Below are 19,581 nucleotides of genomic sequence, written 5' to 3'. Positions count from 1 at the left end.
CCCATCTGTAAATAGCCCATCCAACTACCTCATCCCCATCCTGTATTTATTTATTTATCTTGCTCCTTTGCACACCAGTATCTCTACTTGCACATTCATCTTCTGCACATCTACAATTCCAGTGTTTAATAGCTATATTGTAATTACTTCGCCACCATGGCCTTTTTATTGCCTTACCTCCCTTATCCTACCTCATTTGCACACACTGTATATAGACTTTTATTGACTGTATGTTTGTTTATTCCATGTGTAGCTCTGTGTTGTTGTATGTGTCGAACTTCTTTGCTTTATCTTGGCCAGGCCACAGTTGCAAATGAGAACTTGTTCTCAACTAGCCTATCTGGAATCCTTTAGTTTTACTGACAAAAATAATGCCTCGTCCCCTCATAGTCTACACACATAGACCAAAAACTAAGAGGAACGTAGAATACCATCGTAATAATCATTCCACAATGTGAAATTCCAGGCATGATATCAACAGGCACTTCAGAAGACCAATAAAGTTATTTAAGAACACCGAGAGATATGAACAAGACCCATTATTCACTTAAAATCATTTCATTACTACTTGTTGACTGGAAGACTAGTCTACTAATTGACTACATTCTCATGTGTTTGTCTCCTGAAGCTTTAATTGAAGAAACAGAGAGAAAACTCCAAATTGATCTGACTGATAAATAACTTTTTATTTTTAATACAAAGATTATGTACTTGAGAATAGAATAAATCACATTATCACCATAATGCTCTGACTAATAAATAAGCGTTTTGATTCTGTCCTTGAGAATTGAAATCCCATTATGTTGTGGAAACATGGTTTATTAAAAATGCACAAAACAGTACAAGTGGATAGATATTAATTCTGTCAGTTTCTGCCCCCTTTAACACTGATATTGACTGATATTCCATAGGGGCCTATACCAGATTACTTTAGTCAGCCAGGGAAGAGAAGCTTCACTTTTCCTCAGGCTATAGCAGGACTGAGAAATCAACAGATTGTACTCACAGCGTGAGTGAGAGAAACTAACTTGCTTTTTATGCGAGGAAATATAACAAGTGTGTACTAAAAACCAAGTTGAAGCAAGCAACACTTACTTACATAAACACTACATGTGGGCGCCTTACATAAATAATGTATATTCATGATTTAATGTTTAAATCTTGTCTTCAAACTGAAAAAAAATCAATATGGTACTCACATTCACCATTTCTCTCAGTATCGTCCAGTCTCTAAGTATTCAATCTCTTATTATCCAACTCATTTTTTATTATCTGCCTTTTTTTGCATGAAGGGATGATCTCTGGCCTTCTCAATCAATAATGGCAGTGTAATATATTTCACCTTTATTACCCCGAGACAATCCATTGTATTATAAACTGAATCAATAACATTAGCCCACTGTATTTCAATGACATTTACCAATATGTTCTGCCAGTCATGACAGTTCCTGTAGGCAGGGTATCACATTTTTCCAAACTGTTATTTGTTCTGTGTAGCTTACTTGACTGAAACTCTATACGTCTATAATTAAACATTTACTAGAGGGTGGCCCGTTGACATGTAATATATTCAACTTTGGTAACAGATACATCATTCACAAACAAACAGGGCTTACACTGTACATATGAAGGCTGACTCAATGTAAACTCAGCAAAAAAATAAACATCCTCTCACTGTCAACTGCGTTTATTTTCAGCAAATTTAACATGTGTAAATATTTGTATGAACATAACAAGATTCAACAACTGAGACATAAACTAAACAAGTTCCACGGACATGTGACTAACATAAATGGAATAATGTGTCCCTGAACAAAGGGGGGTTCAAAATAAAAAGTAACAGTCAATATCTGGTGTGGCCACCAGCTGCATTAAGTACTGCAGTGCATCTCTGGACTGCACCAGATTTGCCTGTTCTTGCTGTGAGATGTTACCCCACTCTTCCACCAAAGGCACCTGCAAGTTCCCAGACATTTCTGGGGAGAATGGCCCTAGCCCTCACCCTCCGATCCAACAGGTCCCAGACGTGCTCAATTGGATTAAGATCCGGGCTCTTTGCTGGCCATGGCAGAACACAACCCACTCTGTCTGCCGTATTCTTTCTCTTTGCTCTTGTTTTCCTTATTAGGATGTTGGCGGGCGGAGCTGGGAGGGTCGTTAGCAACATGGGACACACCTGGGCCCGGGTGTGTCCCGGGATAAATACACCTCTTCCCCATTCATTGAGGAGACTCTCTCCATGCAGACACACTGATAGAGTTTGGTTGTGGCTGTTTTGTTTGTTTGTTTGCTTTGGCACCGTTCAAAACCCCTCATTATCACATTTATGCACGCAACCACTCACTTACACTACCGATTACTGACTACACACACCGTTGTTAATTGTATTTACGTTACTTCAGTTAATAAATATGTTTGCTATTCCTTATCTCCACATTGTCTTCCTTTTTGTTATGGACTTCGAGCCGGTTTGTGACAAGTGGGGGCTATATCCAGGTTCCTGTAAACTGACAGTGTGGGGTTTAAGTAGTTTTATGGACATTTACCGCACACAACATCTAATACATGTAGATGTTAGGAACAAATGGTAGCCAATAGCCACATTTCCCCATCTCACACTATGGGTGCTTGATCATTCAGTAAGGTCTGCACCCAGGGTCTGCTCACTCCCACCACACATCTGCCACTTCAGTTCAGACCCACTTCAAACTTTCTGTTCACGCTCAAAAACACAGCTGAGAACACACCTGTTTAGAATTCCTTTTAAATAACCCAATGGCGTTCTCTCTGATGTCTTTGTGTCCTCACCTGTCTGACTCCTCCCTCATGTCTGATGTCTGATGTTCTATTGTTTTGCCTCTGTATTCCAGTCAATTCAGAAAGTAAACCAAATTTCAATTCTATATTTTTCTAATTGAAAAGCATTCAAATGGGAATTTCAGCTTATTTCCTGAATTGACTGGAATTGAAATGGAATAGACCCCTACCCTGGTCTGTACTGTCTGATGTTTGAACTCACTTGAACATTATGTTAGGTGACCTATGTCACAAATAAATGCCATATCCTTAGCACCCACTGTCTGAAAAGCATTCCTACAATCCAGTCAAAAGAGGTCTCCGTATAATAGGTTAGAGGTCAGGTTAGAGGTTAGATGATTGATTAGATTAGGATGTTTTTTAATTAAGTATATTAGGTATTGTCCTTGTGTTCTGTTCACACAGCATGAATGTATTTGTCACTCTGGGTCTTGATTACTTACAGCTGTGTAGTTCTAATACACTAACACCTCTTCTCACATTGTTGTCTCATGTGGTTGATTTATGATTGCTCCTCTTCAAATGTTTTCTGATTAAAGTTTCCCAGCTGTAATTACTGTTTATAAACTGGGTGGTTTGAGCCCTGAATGCTGATTGGCTGACACCTGTGGTATATCAGACCATATACTGTATACTGCGGGTATGACAAAACATTTATTTTTACTGCTCTAATTACTTTGGTAATCAGTTTATAATAGCAATAAGGCACCTCAGGGTTTGTGGTGTGGCCAATATACCATGGCTAAGGGCTGTATCCAGACACGTTGTGACGTGCATAAGAACAGCCCTTAGCCGTAGTATATTGGCCATATACCACACCTTCTCAGGCCTTATTGCTTAAATATATGACACACAAGTATACATAATATATTTTATACATGAAGGTTACACATTAATATTACCATATTATGCATGGTAACATGTGTTGCATAGTGTTATTATTATTATTATTAGCCTTGCATAGCTCCCAGATACACCGTCAGTATGTCAGTATGGAGTAGGAGGAATACATTCTCCTACACAGAATTCATTCTGCGATATTGAATTTGGCTATAATCAGTGGCCCCTCAACTAGCCTGTGTACATGCATGACACCTCTGGGGAAATGCTTTTACATTTAATTAGGCTGTCTCTTCAGAATGATATGCTAAATCTCAAAGGGTCATCATGATGTAATTTGTAGATACAGTAAATAAATAAACAAACAATCAACAGTTTGAATGGTCAGATGAGGTAACCCATGTATAGGCTACAGTGTAGCACATCATATCATAGTCTTAATTGTATCTCGTAATGTACAGTTGATTAAATTGAAATGTAATTGTCTTTCCGTGACTAATAGCTCGCACACATCGCACCGAATATGGATCTAGGGTTTGTCTGCGCACGCTGTGTTTTGACCACCCACTGTAGACGTCAGACTGCAGACATTTTTCAAGCGGTTCCACAGGTAAAATAAGTAGTAGGTGGCATCCCCAGTTAGAGTCTGACGTGCTAGTCCAGCCCGCCGGCCCCCAACACTATATCTCCACTGACATACGCTCCTCTTCTTGGGGAAGAGAGATTGAATTTATCATCTCAATGGCCTTTCCTTGCTTCCCACTCACTCCAAAACACAAATCCCAGTTTTGCCTTCCTTGCGTGGTAGAAGATACACAGTGATCTGTTTCCTCTGACAGTCACATACACATCTGCTGACATGTCTAGCTGGAGGCTGATAGGATATTAACCAGGTTAATGGTGAGGAGGGCAACAGGCAGACAGACAGCCGAGGAAGCAGTCATTTGCTCTCATGAACTCACTAATGTTGATTGGGTGGACAGCTTCTTTATGAAGAAAGTAAACCATGTCCTTATATCACTTGATAGTGACACAGATATCACGTTCATATAGATGACTCAAGATATCATGTATGAAGCCAATTTTATTTGCTTTTGGAGTTGTTTTGAGGAAATCATAATTTTGCAATGTTGGGTTGGAAGATGTTTCTAAATTTACAGGGAGATATGAAGTGGTTTAAATGTATTTTGGGGCAGTAACTCCCAGCACCACAAACAACCTAAACTTGTTAGTGTGTGTTAACCGTCTTCTGAATGGTTTAAATTACCCCCGCAATAAAATTATACTGAAGGAACAGGTCAAGCCATTGCAATGCTGATGGTGAGAGAGAAGGAATCATTACGCTTCTGTTTACGACATCAGTATGATGAGTAGACGGATTCCAATATAACAACAATTGTTCCCGGTTCAAATGTATGTTTGTAAAACAAAGATTATAGCATATGCCTGGACAATTTGAATGAAATCAATTGATGCAAGTCAAAGCCAACAACTGAGGGGTTATACTGCCACCTTCTGGTATGAATGATCATTTTCCTGTCTGTTTTTCTCATCTTTTACTGCTTACTCACTGCCTATCAGTTTTTAAACCCTCATTTATGGTAGCTATTAGTATAGGCCTTGTATGTGTGTACTATGTACAGTGTGTGTGTATGTGTGTCTCATATTTTGTGTTTGATTGATATATTTTTGATAATTAAAAGCTATTGTTGGAGTTAATTGAAACTAATCTGTAATCTATTTTAACAAAACAAGTTATACATTGTATCAATTCATAATGTTACAGTTTCCAACAGTTTACTGTCTGCAGGTACTGCTGGATATTGGGAGGTCTTTATTTGCAGATGATGGGGCCTTATGGAAGAGGGGAAGATATGTACCATACATAGTCAGGAAGTACAGGAAGAAATTGATGAGGTAGAGCAGTGGGCATTAATGTGGGGATTCAGGTTCTCTGTAGAGAAAGCTCAGACAATGTTCTTTACCAGGAGGAAAGTGGGAGATGAGGCACGCCTGAGGTTGTACGGGAGAGAACTGGAGAGTGCGGGGTTCTTCAGGTTCCTTGGGGTGTACTTTGACATCAGACTGACCTGGGCAGAACACATTGAGAGAGTGGTGGTGTGTAAGAAGGTGCTAAATGTCTGACTGTCTGACAGGGATGGAATGGGGGGCTGTGTATTCCTCACTGAGGACCACGTATGTTGCATTGATTCCATCTGTAATATACTTTGAGCGTTTGGTTCGGCAGTCCCTACCTCACTAAAAAGATGTCATACAGGCACTAGGATGCAGAATATGTAGTGGGGCGTTTTGGACCTCCCCAGTGTCAGGTGGAGATGAGGGAGATGCCATTGCAGATTAGGAGACAGCAGCTGGCAATTAACGATTGGCTGAACCTACAGGGACATGGGGTGTCTCATCCTGCGAAAGGGATGCTACAGGCATGCTTGGAACATGAGCTTTGGGTGGTGGGTAGTTATTCCCTCCGTAAGGCAATCAAACAGGCAAATGTCAGTACAGAGACAAAGTGGAGTCGCAATTCAACGGCTCAGACAGGAGACGTATGTGGCAGGATCTACAGACAATCAAAGATTACAAAGGGAAAACCAGCCACACTGACGTCTTGCTCCCAGACAAGCTAAACACCTTCTTCGCCCGCTTTGAGGATAACACAGTGTCACTGACGTGGCCCGCTCCCAAGTACTGTGGGCTCTCGTTCTCCGTGGCCGACATGAGTAAAACGTTTAAGCGAGTTAACCCTCGCAAGGCTGCATCCCTATCCGCACACTCAGAACATAAGTAGACCAGCTGGCTGGAGTGTTTCGGATACATTCAATCTCTCGTTTTTCCCAGTCTACTGTCCCCACCTGCTTCAAGATGGACACAGCTGATTGCACAAGACAGCATCCAACAGAAAGGTGTGATTTTTGCCAGGAAACAGACAGTGGTGCATGTGCTGATATAGTGTGGGCAGTATGAAAGGAAAGAGAGACAGATCCAGTATGAGGGAGAAGGGGAAACAGGAATTGAGTTTAATGAGCATACGAAGTAGAACATCATCAAATCAAATGTTACTGGTCACATACACATGGTTAGCAGATGTTATTGTGAGTGTTGCGAAATGCTTGTGCTTCCAGTTCCGACAGTGCAGAAATAACTAAAAAGTAATCTAACAATTCTACAACAACTACCGAATACACACAAATCTAAGTAAAGGGATGAAATAAGAATAAATACAGTTGAAGTCGGAGGTTTACATACACTTAGGTTGGAGTCATTAAACTCGATTTTTAAACACTCCACAAATTTCTTGTTAACAAACTATAGTTTTGGCAAGTTGGTTAGGACATCTACTTTGTGCATGACACAACTAATTTTTCAAAAAATTGTTTACAGATTATTTCACTTATAATTCACTGTATCACAATTCCAGTGGGTCAGAAGTTTACATACACTAAGTTGACTGTGCCTTTAAACAGCTTGGAAAATTCCAGAAAAGGATTTCATGGCTTTAGAAGCTTCTGATAGGCTAATTGGCATCATTTGAGTCAGTTGGAGGTGTACGTGTGTTTGTATTTCAAGGCCTACCTTCAAACACAGTGCCTCTTTGCTTGACATCATGGGAAAATCAAAAAAAATTGTAGACCTCCACAAGTCTGGTTCATCCTTGGGAGCAATTTCCAAACGCCTGAAGGTACCACGTTCATCTGTACAAACAATAGTGCGCAAGTATAAACACTATGGGACCATGCAGCTGTCATACCGCTCAGAAAGGAGACACGTTCTGTCTCCAAGAGATGAATGTACATTGGTGCGAAAAGTGCAAATCAATCGAAGAACAACAGCAAAGGACCTTGTGAAGATGCTGGAGGAAACAGGTACAAAAGTATCTATATCCACAGTAAAACGAGTCCTATATTGACATAACCTGAAAAGCCGCTCAGCAAGGAAGAAGCCACTGCTCCAAAACCGTCATTAAAAATGCCAGACTACGGTTTGCAACTGCACATGGGGACAATGATCGTACTTTATGGAGAAATGTCCTCTGGTCTGATGAAACAAAAATAGAACTGTTTGGCCATAATGATCATCCATCGTTATGTTTGGAGGAAAAGGGGGAGGCTTGCAAGCGGAATTACACCATCCCAACCGTGAAGCACGGGGGTGGCAGCATCATGTTGTGGGGGTGCTTTGCTGCAGGAGGGACTGGTGCACTTCACAAAATAGATGGCATCATGAGGAAGGAAAATTATGTGGATATATTGAAGCAACAACACAAGACATCAGTCAAGAAGTTAAAGCTTGATCGTAAATGGGTCTTCCAAATGAACAATGACCCCAAGCATCCTTTCAAAGTTGTGGAAAAATGGCTTAAGGACAACAAAGTCAAGGTATTGGAGTGGCCATCACAAAGCCCTGACCTCAATCCTATAGAAAATGTGTGGGCAGTACTGAAAAAGCGTGTGCAAGCAATGAGGCCTAGAATCCTGACTCAGTTACACCAGCTCTGTCAGGAGGAATGGGCCAAAATTCACACAACTTAATGTTGGAAGCTTGTGGAAAGCTACCCAAAACGTTTGACCCAAGATAAACAATTTAAAGGCAGTGCTACCAAATACTAATTGAGTGTATGTAAACTTCTGACCCACTGGGAATGTGATAAAAGAAATAACAGCTGAAATAAATAATTCACTCTACTATTATTCTGACATTTCACAGTCTTAAAATAAAGTGGTGATCCTAACTGACCTAAGACAGGGAATTTTTACTAGGATTCAATGTCAGGAATTGTGAAAAACTGAGTTGAAATGTATGCGACTAAGGTGTATGTAAACTTCCGACTTCAACTGTACATATAAATATAAGGATGAGCAATGACAGAGCGGCATAGGCAAGATGCAATAGATGGTATAAAATACAGTATATACATATGAGATATGAGTAATGTAAGTAATGCAAGATATGTAAACATTATTAAAGTGACTAGTGATCCATTTATTAAAGTGGCCAACGATTTCAAATCTGTATGTAGGCAGTAGGTGAAGAGGCACTGTTGCGCCTTCCTTACCACACTGTCTGTGTGGGTGTACACTTCAGTTTGTCCGTGATGTGCACGCCAAGGAACTTGAAACGTTCAACCTTCTCCACTACTCTGAGTGCCCTCACCTCCTCCCTGTAGGCTGTCTCGTCATTGTTGGTAATCAAGCCTAGTACTGTTGTGTCGTCTGCAAACTTGATGATTGAGTTGGAGGCGTGCATGGCAACGCAGTCATTGGTGAGCAGGGAGTAAGGAGGGGGCTGAGCACACACCCCTGTGGGGCCCCAGTGTTGAGGATCAGTGAAGTGGAGATGTTGTTTCCTACCTTCACCACCTGGGTGCGGCCCGTCAGGAAGTCCAGGACCCAATTGCACAGGGCAGGGTTGAGACCCAGGGCCTCTAGCTTAATGATGAGCTTGGAGGGTACTATGGTGTTGAATGCTGAGCTATAGTCAATGAACAGCTTTCTTACATAGGTATTCCTCTTGTCCAAATGGGTTAGGGCAGTGTGCAGTGTTATGGTAATTGCATCATCAGTGGACCTATTGGGGCGGTATGGAAATTGAAGTGGGTCTAGGGTGACAGGTAAGGTGGAGGTGATATGATCCTTGACAAGCCTCTCAAAGTACTTCATAATGGCAGAAGTGAGTGCTACGGTGCGATAGTAATTTAGTTCAGTTACCTTTGGCTACTTGGGTACAGGAACAATGGTGGGCATCTTGAAGCATGTGGGGACAGCAGACTGGGATAGGGAGAGATTGAATATGTCCGTAAACACACCAGCCAGCTGGTCTGCACATGCTCTGAGGACGTGGCTAGTCATGCCATCTGGGGCGGCAGCCTTGCGAGGGTTAACACGTTTAAATGTCTTACTCACGTTGGCCACCGAGAAGCAGAGCCCACAGTCCTTGATAGCGGGCCGCGTCAGTGGCACTGTATTATCCTCAAAGTGGGCAAAGGTGTTTCGTTTCTGGATTACCCTGTGGAGGGAATAACTACACTGTTTGTTTTCGGCTTTAATCCCAGTCATGGTTAAATGTAGTGGTTCGTGCTTTCAGTTTTGCGTGAATTCCACCATCTATCCACAGTTTCTGGTTAGGGTAGGTTTTAATAGTCACAGTGGATACAACATCTCATATACACTTCCTTATGAACTCACTCACCGAATCAGCGTATACGTTGATATTATTCTGAGGCCACCCGGAACATGTCCCATGAGCAAAACAATCTTGAAGCGTAGATTCTGATTGGTCAGACCAGCGTTGAATAGTTCTTAACACAGGTACATCCTGTTTGAGTTTTTGCCTAAAGGAAGGGAAAGGGAGCAGCAAAATGGAGTCATGGTCAGATTTGCCAAAAGGAGGGCGGGGGAGGGCCTTGTATACATTGTGGAAGTTAGAGTAGCAGTGATCCAGAGTTTTGCCAGCTCGAGTACTACAGTCAATATGCTGAGAGAATTTAGGAAGCCTTGTTCTCAAATTTGCTTTGTTAAATTCCCAGCTACAATAAATGCAGCCTCAGGATATATGGTTTCCAGTTTGCATAAAGTCCAGTGAAGTTCCTTGAGGACCGTCGTGGTATCGGCTTGAGAGGAGATATACACTGCTTTGACAATAACGAGGAGAATTTTCTTGGGAGATAATACAGTCAGCATTTGATTATGAGGAATTCTAGGTCAGGTGAACAAAAGGACTTGAATTCCTGTATGTTGTTACAATTACACCATGAGTCGTTAATCATGAAACACACCCCCGCCCTTCTTCTTCCCGGAGAGATGTTTATTCCCGTCAACGCGACATACAAAGAATCTAGGTGGCATTATCAACTCCTACAGCATATCACAAGAGAGCCATGTTTCTGTGAAACAGAGTATGTTACAATCCCTGATGTCTCTCTGGAAAGCAACCCTTGCCCTAATTTAATCTACCTTGTTATCTAGAGACTGGACATTAGCTAGTAATATACTTGGAAGAGGTGGGTGGTGTGTGCGAATTCTGACCAGAGGATCGCTCCGTCTACCTCTTCTCTGGCGGTGTTGTTTTGGGTCAGCCTCTGGAATCAGCTCAAATTCCCTGGGTAGTTCGGACAAAGGATCCGCTTCGGGAAAGTTGTATTCCTGGTCCTAGTGCTGGTAAATTGATGCAGCTCTGATATCTTATAGTTCTTCCCGGCTATTTGTAATAACACTTAAGATTTTCTGAGCTAACAATGTAAGAAATAATACATAAAAAACTAAATATTGCAATATTTTCTAAGGACTAGAAGCGAGGCAGCCATCTCTGTCAGCCTCATTTAAAAAAAACATTAAATACAGTATAATTGTTTATATTTTTATAGGAGAAACAGGGCTGGCAGGTAGGATTTATGTAGGATTCCTCTCCCTCTAGCTCACACTTCAGTACAGTAGGTGGCAGTAATGACCCATAACAGTGGATGCCATCTGCCGATAAACATCACAGAAGAAGAATTTTACCGTCGGGTTGTTTTGATGATCTCATCTGCACACGTGACATATCCGCTCTTTTGGCGATTTTGTAGAAGAAGGTAGTGGGGCAGAACCTACCACTGCACTGAGGTATAATAAGAACGGACAGGACAGCCATTTTATTATCATAACAACATCCATGATCCATCCGAAATTACAGTAACATATTTGGATTCCAGCGCAACCATGGGCCAGTGTGGGATTACTTCATCAAAGACCGTCCTGGTGTTTCTGAATCTAATATTCTGGGTAAAATATCACGAATTTGTTTCAAAACATGTATTTGACGCTAGGTAGTCAAGGTTGGGATTAATTACAGTACGCAACAGAAATTGCTAACGTTAGTTGCAGCAAAGGGAGGCGTCTGCTAACATTAGCTAGCTCACGTTAATTCTCTACAAAATGAATATGTGGAGCTTTCCAACCAACTTGTCTAGTTTGTTTATTAAAATATACATTATTTCTGAAATGTATGCTTTTGCTGTTATTGCAAGCACCGGTAGAACAAGGACAGGTAGCCAGCAGATCCGACCCGTTGGTGGGTAGGACAGCATTCCTGTGTATAAGACACTTTCCATAAATGGCTGCTGTTGCCACATGCTAACTAACATGAGGAAGAAAACGTCTGAACGACTACTAGTTTTAAATATACAATATTCTCAGTGTAACAGTTGGGAAATGGGACAATTCGGAGTACAACGCATTTCTCATCCCTGGATTAAAGTACATTTAACGAGTTATATCTCGCGCCGGCTTCGCGGTGTCAAAGACTAATGCAGCTGTGAGCAAGCGTGTCGGATCTGCTGGCTAACGCCGTACAGGCATTTGCCATTGTTGTTACCTCTCGCTTTTAGCTAGCTAACCGTCTGACATTTAATGCTGCAATTTGTTGCATGAAAACCAGCGAGATTGAATTAAATACTGCATAACAGTGGGTAAGACTATATGCACGATTGTAGTTTGTGCGAGTCAGTTTAGCAGAAAACGTATCACCACAGAGAACAATGAAAAACATATTTGGTATCACTGTGAGAAACCTAGCTAGCCTGCTAACGCCTAGCCGCCATGCGCCGATGTCCCCGACATTTCTTTGCAGTATCAGTGTTTTCACAAGTTAGTATTTCATATTGTTTAGGCCTAACCTCTCACCCAATCTCATCTGATAGTAGCCTGACGACTCACACTAAATTATTACGCTGCTATGTCGTTCGATATATACACTGCTCAAAAAAATAAAGGGAACACTACAATAACACATCCTAGATCTGAATGAATTAAATATTCTTATTAAATACTTTTTTCTTTACATAGTTGAATGTGCTGACAACAAAATCACACAAAAATGAGCAATGGAAATCAAATTTATCAACCCATGGAGGTCTGGTTTTGGAGTCACACTCAAAAGGAAAGTGGAAAACCACACTACAGGCTGATCCAACTTTGATGTAATGTCCTTAAAACAAGTCCAAATGAGGCTCAGTAGTGTGTGTGGCCTCCACGTGCCTGTATGACCTCCCTACAACGCCTGGGCATGCTCCTGACTAAAGCATCCGCCAACTCCTGGACAGTCTGTGGTGCAATGTGGTGTTGGTGGATGGAGCGAGACATGATGTCCTAGATGTGCTCGATTGGATTCAGGTTTGGGGAACGGGCGGGCCAGTCCATAGCATCAATGCCTTCCTCTTGCAGGAACTGCTGACACTCCAGCCACATGAGGTCTAGCATTGTCTTGCATTAGGAGGAACCCAGGGCCAACCGCACCAGCATATGGTCTCACAAGGGGTCTGAGGATCTCATCTCTGTACCTAATGGCAGTCAGGCTACCTCTGGCGAGCACATGGAGGGCTGTGCGGCTCTCCAAAGAAATGCCACCCCACACCATGACTGACGCCAAACCGGTCATACTGGAGGATGTTGCAGGCAGCAGAACGTTCTCCACGGCGTCTCCAGACTGTCACGTCTGTCACATGTGCTCAGTGTGAACCTGCTTTCATCTGTGAAGAGCACAGGGCACCAGTGGCGAATTTGCCAATCTTGGTGTTCTCTGGCGAATGCCAAACGTCCTGCACAGTGTTGGGCTGTAAGCACAACCCCCACCTGTGGACGTCGGGCCCTCATTACCACCCTCATGGAGTCTGTTTCTGACCGTTTGAGCAGACACATGCACATTTGTGGCCTGCTGGAGGCCATTTTGCAGGGCTCTGGCAGTGCTCCTCCTTGCACAAAGGCAGAGGTAGCGGTCCTGCTGCTGGGTTGTTGCCCTCCTACGGCCTCCTCCACGTCTCCTGATGTACTGGCCTGTCTCCTGGTAGCGCCTCCATGCCCTGGACACTACGCTGACAGACACAGCAAACCTTCTTGCCACAGCTCGCATTGATGTGCCATCCTGGATGAGCTGCACTACCTGAGCCACTTGTGTGGGTTGTAGACTCCGTCTCATGCTACCACTAGAGTGAAAGCACCGCCAGCATTCAAAAGTGACCAAAACATCAGCCAGGAAGCATAGGAACTGAGAAGTGGTCTGTGGTTATCACCTGCAGGACCGTCTTGCTAATTGCCTATAATTTCCAACTGTTGTCTATACCATTTGCACAACAGCATGTGAAATGTATTGTCAATCAGTGTTGCTTCCTAAGTGGACTTCACAGAAGTGTGATTGACTTGGAGTTACATTGTGTTGTTTAAGTGTTCCCTTTATTTTTTTTGAGTAGTGTACTTTAATTACTGAGAAGAAACAAACGGGCGTAGAGTTTGGCCCGAGCAAGGAGTCCGGCTAGCAATCTGATAGTGCTTGGTAATACAGTGTGCTGCAATGTTCACTTAGCTTAACTTTACATAACTGAGGATTCCCTTAAAACAAAAAAAAACACATTTCCTATTGCAATATAATAGCAAAAAACATAGGACATCACATGTATTTTTCTCTGAAGAAACATAAAATAGCATTAAAGTAAAATTAACAAAAACAATAAATAAAAATCCCTATACATGAATTGCCAGTGACAACAGTTAAAAGTACCTCAAATAAAAATAGAATGGCAGGGGTTGCAATTGTTGTAAGAATACATAGTTGTTGTTTTTTTAAATATTGACTAATTGTAGATATTTGATTAAATATTGGATTTCAAGTAAAAAAATATATTCCATTTAAGGACAGATTTAAAGTAGTTTTGTTTTTACTTGAATAATAACATATTACATAATCATTCTAAATACATGGGTCATATTAATGAAAAAAAAGGTTTAATTACTTGAATCACTCCAAAATAACTTCAGAGTCACACTTTATCACAAAAATGGCATATGTCCTCTTAATAAGTCCATGAATTTAGACAAGTTATTGCAAGGGTATATTTTGTGAAAGTTTTTAAAGTGAAACTGAGGATACCCTTGCTACACACCAGCAGCTAGCCAGTGACCACATACCAACATAGCTTTATGTGTGTTTGTTAAAACAATGTCTCAGTCTGCACAAAATATTGGGTTTTCTTTCTGATAAGCAAAAAAATGTTGGCTGTTACATGCCTGACCCACACTTTCTCTTGCTCTGTCTCCCTCTCTAGGCTGCAGCTGGAATTCTGTGTTACATTGGAGCCTATGTGTTCATCACATATGATGACTATGACCACTTCTTTGAGGATGTGTACACCTTGATCCCAGCGTCCATTATAATAGCAGTCGGGACTCTGCTGTTTATCATTGGGCTGATTGGATGCTGTGCCACAATACGGGAAAGCTCCTGCGGACTAACAGCTGTAAGTATTGAAAAGCACATGGATACAAATGTAATTTGTATAATGCAAGTAAATGTAATTTCTTATCTTTGGACTAGATATTGAATTGATCATATCTCTTCTCTTTGCTCTGCAGTTTGCTGTCATTCTCCTGCTGGTGTTTGTCACAGAAGTTGTTGTGGTTGTTATTGGTTATATCTACAGAGCTAGGGTTAGTATTGGCCTACTGCCTAGTGTCTTATCACACAAAAGCAATAGAAAAGGGTGAATGGGAATGCAGTTTGTTAGAATTTAATATGAATGTTACAATTCTTACACAGATGACATTGACGTTGTTGCTTGTACTCAGGTGGAAGATCAGGTGAACCACTCCATTCAGAAGGTGTATGATGAATACAATGGCACCAACACAGATGCCCCCAGCCGAGCCATCGACTATGTGCAGAGACAGGTGAGAACAACGCCACTGGATTTATTTCTCCTGACATGTTTAAAAAAAAGAATATGACTATAGGTGAGTTTGCAGGTGCATACAGCAGTCTCTCTCTCTCCCCATCTCTCTCCTACCCTCTCCCCCGTCATAGCTCCACTGCTGTGGCATTCACAACTACTCTGACTGGAGGAATACTCGCTGGTTCAAGGAGTCCAGAAACAACAGTGTTCCAGTCAGCTGCTGTAAACCCAACATCAGCAACTGTACTGGAACCATGAGCCGGCCTGGTGACCTCTACCCAGAGGTAAGAGAGAACACGCACACCCAAGCGTTTCCTTTAGCTGGTAAATAGCCCAATGAAAATAAATATGGTCTATAAATGGACCTTTGTAGCTCAGTTGGTAGAGCATGGCGCTTGTAACGCCAGGGTAGTGGATTTGAATCCCAGGACCACACCAACGTAAAATGTATGCACGCATGACTGTAAGTCACGTTGGATAAAAGTGTCAGCTAAATGGCATTTATTACAAATCCCATTGGCTATGCATGGTGATTGGTTCAGATTGTCTTTCAATCGCATTATCTCTCTGCTATGCCTGTCTGTCTTGAGATTGCGCTCACACTAGCGAACTTACAGTATTGTATCAACTGGTACCGGCCCACAAGGTTTCCTGTGCCAGTGAGTCTGAAAAGTGTTCACTGTATTTTAAAGAGAATTTACAGACGTCATACAAGTCCACCAAGGAGGAATATTTCGATTCCTCCTTCCTCCTAATCTAATGCCTAGTCAAGTAGCTTACAAATGCTGGATACCGTGCAAATCAAGTTAGCTAACTAGCTACCGTACCAAGGATGGAGGCACAGATTTCTTTTTTAACTTAACACTGAAACAGGATATTGTGCAAGGAGCCAACGTTCACTTCGTAGGCCCTCATTTCTCCTTGCATATTTATTGTAGTCACTTGCATGTGGTGTCAATTAATTGTCAGTGGGCACTCCTAGAACACCATTACCTAACACATGACGGCATTCAAATGGGAATCTATTTGATTTGCTTGGACATTCGACTCGCACATGTCTTTCCTAAAGAAAATACTGACATACAGACACATGTTTTTAATATTTGTCTTTTTTCCTCTAGGGCTGTGAAGCTCTTGTTGTGAAAAAGCTGAAAGAAATCATGATGTATGTCATTTGGGCTGCTCTGACCTTCGCTGCAATACAGGTAAACCAATATAGGCAGGTAGCCTAGTGGTTAGAGTGTTGGACTTGTAACCGAAAGGTTGCAAGATTGAATCCCCGAGCCGACAAGGTAAAAATCTGTCGTTCTGCCCCTGAACAAGGCAGTTAACCCACTGTTCCTAGGCCCATATTTGAGTCCTTCTGTAATAACATCTGAACCATGTGTACCAGGTGCATGTTAACTAGAGCTGCAGTAATGTCCTCCTGCAGTGGGAGTCTCTAGCCTAGTCGGCTGCTGCTGCTGAGAAGCTGACCTGATTGTGTCAAATTGCTTTTTCAATGTTTCAACACTACCTTACGGGGACATCACAACATGGGTCCTGCTGACCAGTCACTTCCCTTCTCCTTGTGAGGATAACTTGATGTATTTGTGGAGTCACTGGATGTATAGTAATTATGAAATGGATTTTCAAATGCAGTCTCATGAGTCATAACAATGTAGAACGCTTCAGGTATCCCAAACAGCCACGGTTGCCTCTGGGATGGGGGAGAAACATATCCACCAAAAAGGAGTAAAGTGGTAGAAAACTCGAGGTTGAAGCACTAGTGGGTTTTAATATAGAGAGCTTTTATTATCCAGGCATGAAGAGCATTTAAAAACCAGCCCTGATGAAGGCATGCGTCACATTGTGCAGGTGTTAATGCTCAATGTACCCGGTTAATGAAGACTAGAGTGCCTCGACCTGTGCTTTTAAAAAAACATTTTTTTGTATGTATGATTCTTCTGGTTCTCCTTTTTGTTCTCCTTCATTCGAAGAACTTCACTTCACACACCAAGTTCTCTTTAATTAATCGAATCACGTGATGGCATGGGACAAGGCTGGGACAGAAACCCTGCACTAATGTTGCTCTAGGAGCAGGACTCTTGGAAATTCTAGTCTTTCACAAGACGGAGAAGCTGGCCAGTGCACGTGAAACTTTATTCTGGGTGCAGCGATGATGATTATGCTAACTATGCATACTGTTGTACCCGTAGATGCTGGGGATGCTGTGTGCCTGTGTGGTGCTGTGCAGGAGGGGGCATGACCCGGCCTATGAGCTACTGGTCACCGGAGCAACCTACGCATGAGGAGTACAGGCCCCGCCCGCACCAAGGGCTCCACCAATAAGAATAAAGAAACGAAGCCTCACCTGACATGTCCACAATTTGTAGTTTTCAGTAGTAGTAAGCTCAAGCACACCTTGCACAGGATAACTATTGAATATACACTGGTGATTGGGGGGATCTGTGAAAATAGTTATTTATTGAACATGCTTTGTAAATGTATTTTTATTTTAAATGTGTTTTTTTAGACACTGGAACGCCTAAGGCCAAAGTTGTTAAATGGCGAATTGATGTTGTTTTTCTTTTGCTCATGAAATACAGCCTTCTTTTCCCTTTTGGGGCACAAGGGATGATTAGGGGCTCTTTATAGAAGAGAACTACTGCGCAGTGCAATATGTGGAATGTACTCCTGTCTCGTGTCATTTTGCACTATGACTAGAGCTCTGGAAGTATTTAAGGAATATTTAATCATGTGAATATTAGAAGTACCTTTATCTATGAGGGACCCTGTAGTTTACCACTAAATTGTAAGTCAGTCAACCCGTCTCCATTCATATGTAGTGTAGAGGTACTTTACCAGTGTTACCTAAGACCCATGTGTAGATAGAGCTTTGTGTTACAAGTTGGTACATATGTAGGTGTTTTCTGACACACATTCTAATACCAAGTATGAAAGGGAAGGGATGAATCTCAATTGTATTTTCTTGATTCCTTGTCCTCTCTCCTTGCCTCCTTTTTCAAAATGCATTGGAGGAGAAGATCCAAGTGGAGAACCCTCAGATCTGTGCATTGAGAAGCTGAGGAGGGAGGACATGAGGAATACAATTGAGATTCAACCCTGCCTGGGAATTTGATGTAAACCACCAAAGAATTGGGGCTGTGACTGAGGGAGTCACTTTTGTTTTGTGTTTTTGTGGCATTGTGTATTATTTTTCAAACGGAAGTTGATATTTAGACTTGTAGCATTGCAGAAAATGTGAAACAAAATCATGTAAATAAATTGAGGAGAGGAAAGAACTTTGATTGAAATAAACCTAAATTTAAACTAAAACATGTTTTATTGTTCACTGATGAACTGAAGCACCACTATTCAATGTATACAAACTAAGGAAACTTCAAAGTAAACATTACATATTTTATCAAATACTAAATAATATATAAAATACAGTACAGCTGTTGGTCTTGATTCAGATACTCTTCTACTTTCTCTTGTAGATCACTTCTCAGGTTGGTGTAGACACACATATTTACAATTGATACAGTTGAAAGTTTGACTCGTTTTCTGTATGGTATCGGTATCTGAGATTCTCTACAGTGCTGTGAAAAAGTATTTGCCCCCTTTCTGATTTTTATGTTTTCATATTTTTGATACTGAATGTTTTCAGATCTTCAACCAAAACCTAATATTAGATTAAAGGGCCGGAGATTACAAATGACGACAAATTAATATTTATTTTACTTATTTAATGAATAAAGTTGTACAACACCCAATTTCCCTGTGTGAAAAAGTTGCCCCCCAACACTCAATAACCGTTTGTGCCACCTGTAGCTACAATGACTGCAACCAAATGCTTCCTGTAGTTGATCAATCTCACATTGCTGTGGAGGAATGTTGGCCCACTCTTGCATTTAGTACGGCTTTAACTCAGTGACATTTGTGGGTTTTCAAGCATGAACTGCTTGTTTCAAGTCCTGCCACAACATCAAAATTGGGATTAGGTCTGGACTTTGACTAGGCCATTCCAAAACAAAAAAATGGGATCCACATCATCCAAAAAGTTGATTCAAGTTTGCAAAAAAGAACATGCATGATCATCAAGACTCTATTACTGCATTGTCAGAACTAGAAGCACAAGCATTTCGCTACACTCGCATTAACATCTGCTAACCATGTGTATGTGACAAATAAAATTTGATTTGATGTTCTATGGACAGATGGGTCAAAGG

General features: G+C 41.5%; 1 protein-coding gene across 1 annotated transcript; it reads left to right on the top strand.

Moving 5' to 3' along the window:
• The first annotated feature begins 11,203 nt into the window (after nucleotides 1-11,203).
• LOC139385194 (tetraspanin-3-like) lies at nucleotides 11,204-19,125 on the top strand. Its single transcript, XM_071130306.1, has 7 exons — nucleotides 11,204-11,429; nucleotides 14,744-14,935; nucleotides 15,051-15,125; nucleotides 15,264-15,365; nucleotides 15,499-15,651; nucleotides 16,489-16,572; nucleotides 17,566-19,125. The coding sequence occupies exons 1-7, from the start codon at nucleotides 11,367-11,369 to the stop codon at nucleotides 17,656-17,658; spliced, it is 762 nt and encodes a 253-aa protein (XP_070986407.1). The 5' UTR covers nucleotides 11,204-11,366; the 3' UTR covers nucleotides 17,659-19,125.
• Nucleotides 19,126-19,581: the final 456 nt, after the last annotated feature.

The sequence above is a fragment of the Oncorhynchus clarkii genome, chromosome 26, assembly GCF_045791955.1.
Source record: "Oncorhynchus clarkii lewisi isolate Uvic-CL-2024 chromosome 26, UVic_Ocla_1.0, whole genome shotgun sequence".
Taxonomy (NCBI): domain Eukaryota; kingdom Metazoa; phylum Chordata; class Actinopteri; order Salmoniformes; family Salmonidae; genus Oncorhynchus; species Oncorhynchus clarkii.
This window is presented reverse-complemented; position numbering and strand designations above follow the sequence as displayed.

Excerpts from the sequence above, each read along its gene's own strand:
- LOC139385194 (XM_071130306.1), top strand. The coding sequence starts at position 11,367 with ATGGGCCAGTGTGGGATTACTTCATCAAAGACCGTCCTGGTGTTTCTG. Across the intron at positions 14,936-15,050 it reads GCTCCTGCGGACTAACAGCT|TTTGCTGTCATTCTCCTGCT; the intron begins GTAAGTATTGAA and ends TTTGCTCTGCAG. Across the intron at positions 16,573-17,565 it reads TGACCTTCGCTGCAATACAG|ATGCTGGGGATGCTGTGTGC; the intron begins GTAAACCAATAT and ends TTGTACCCGTAG.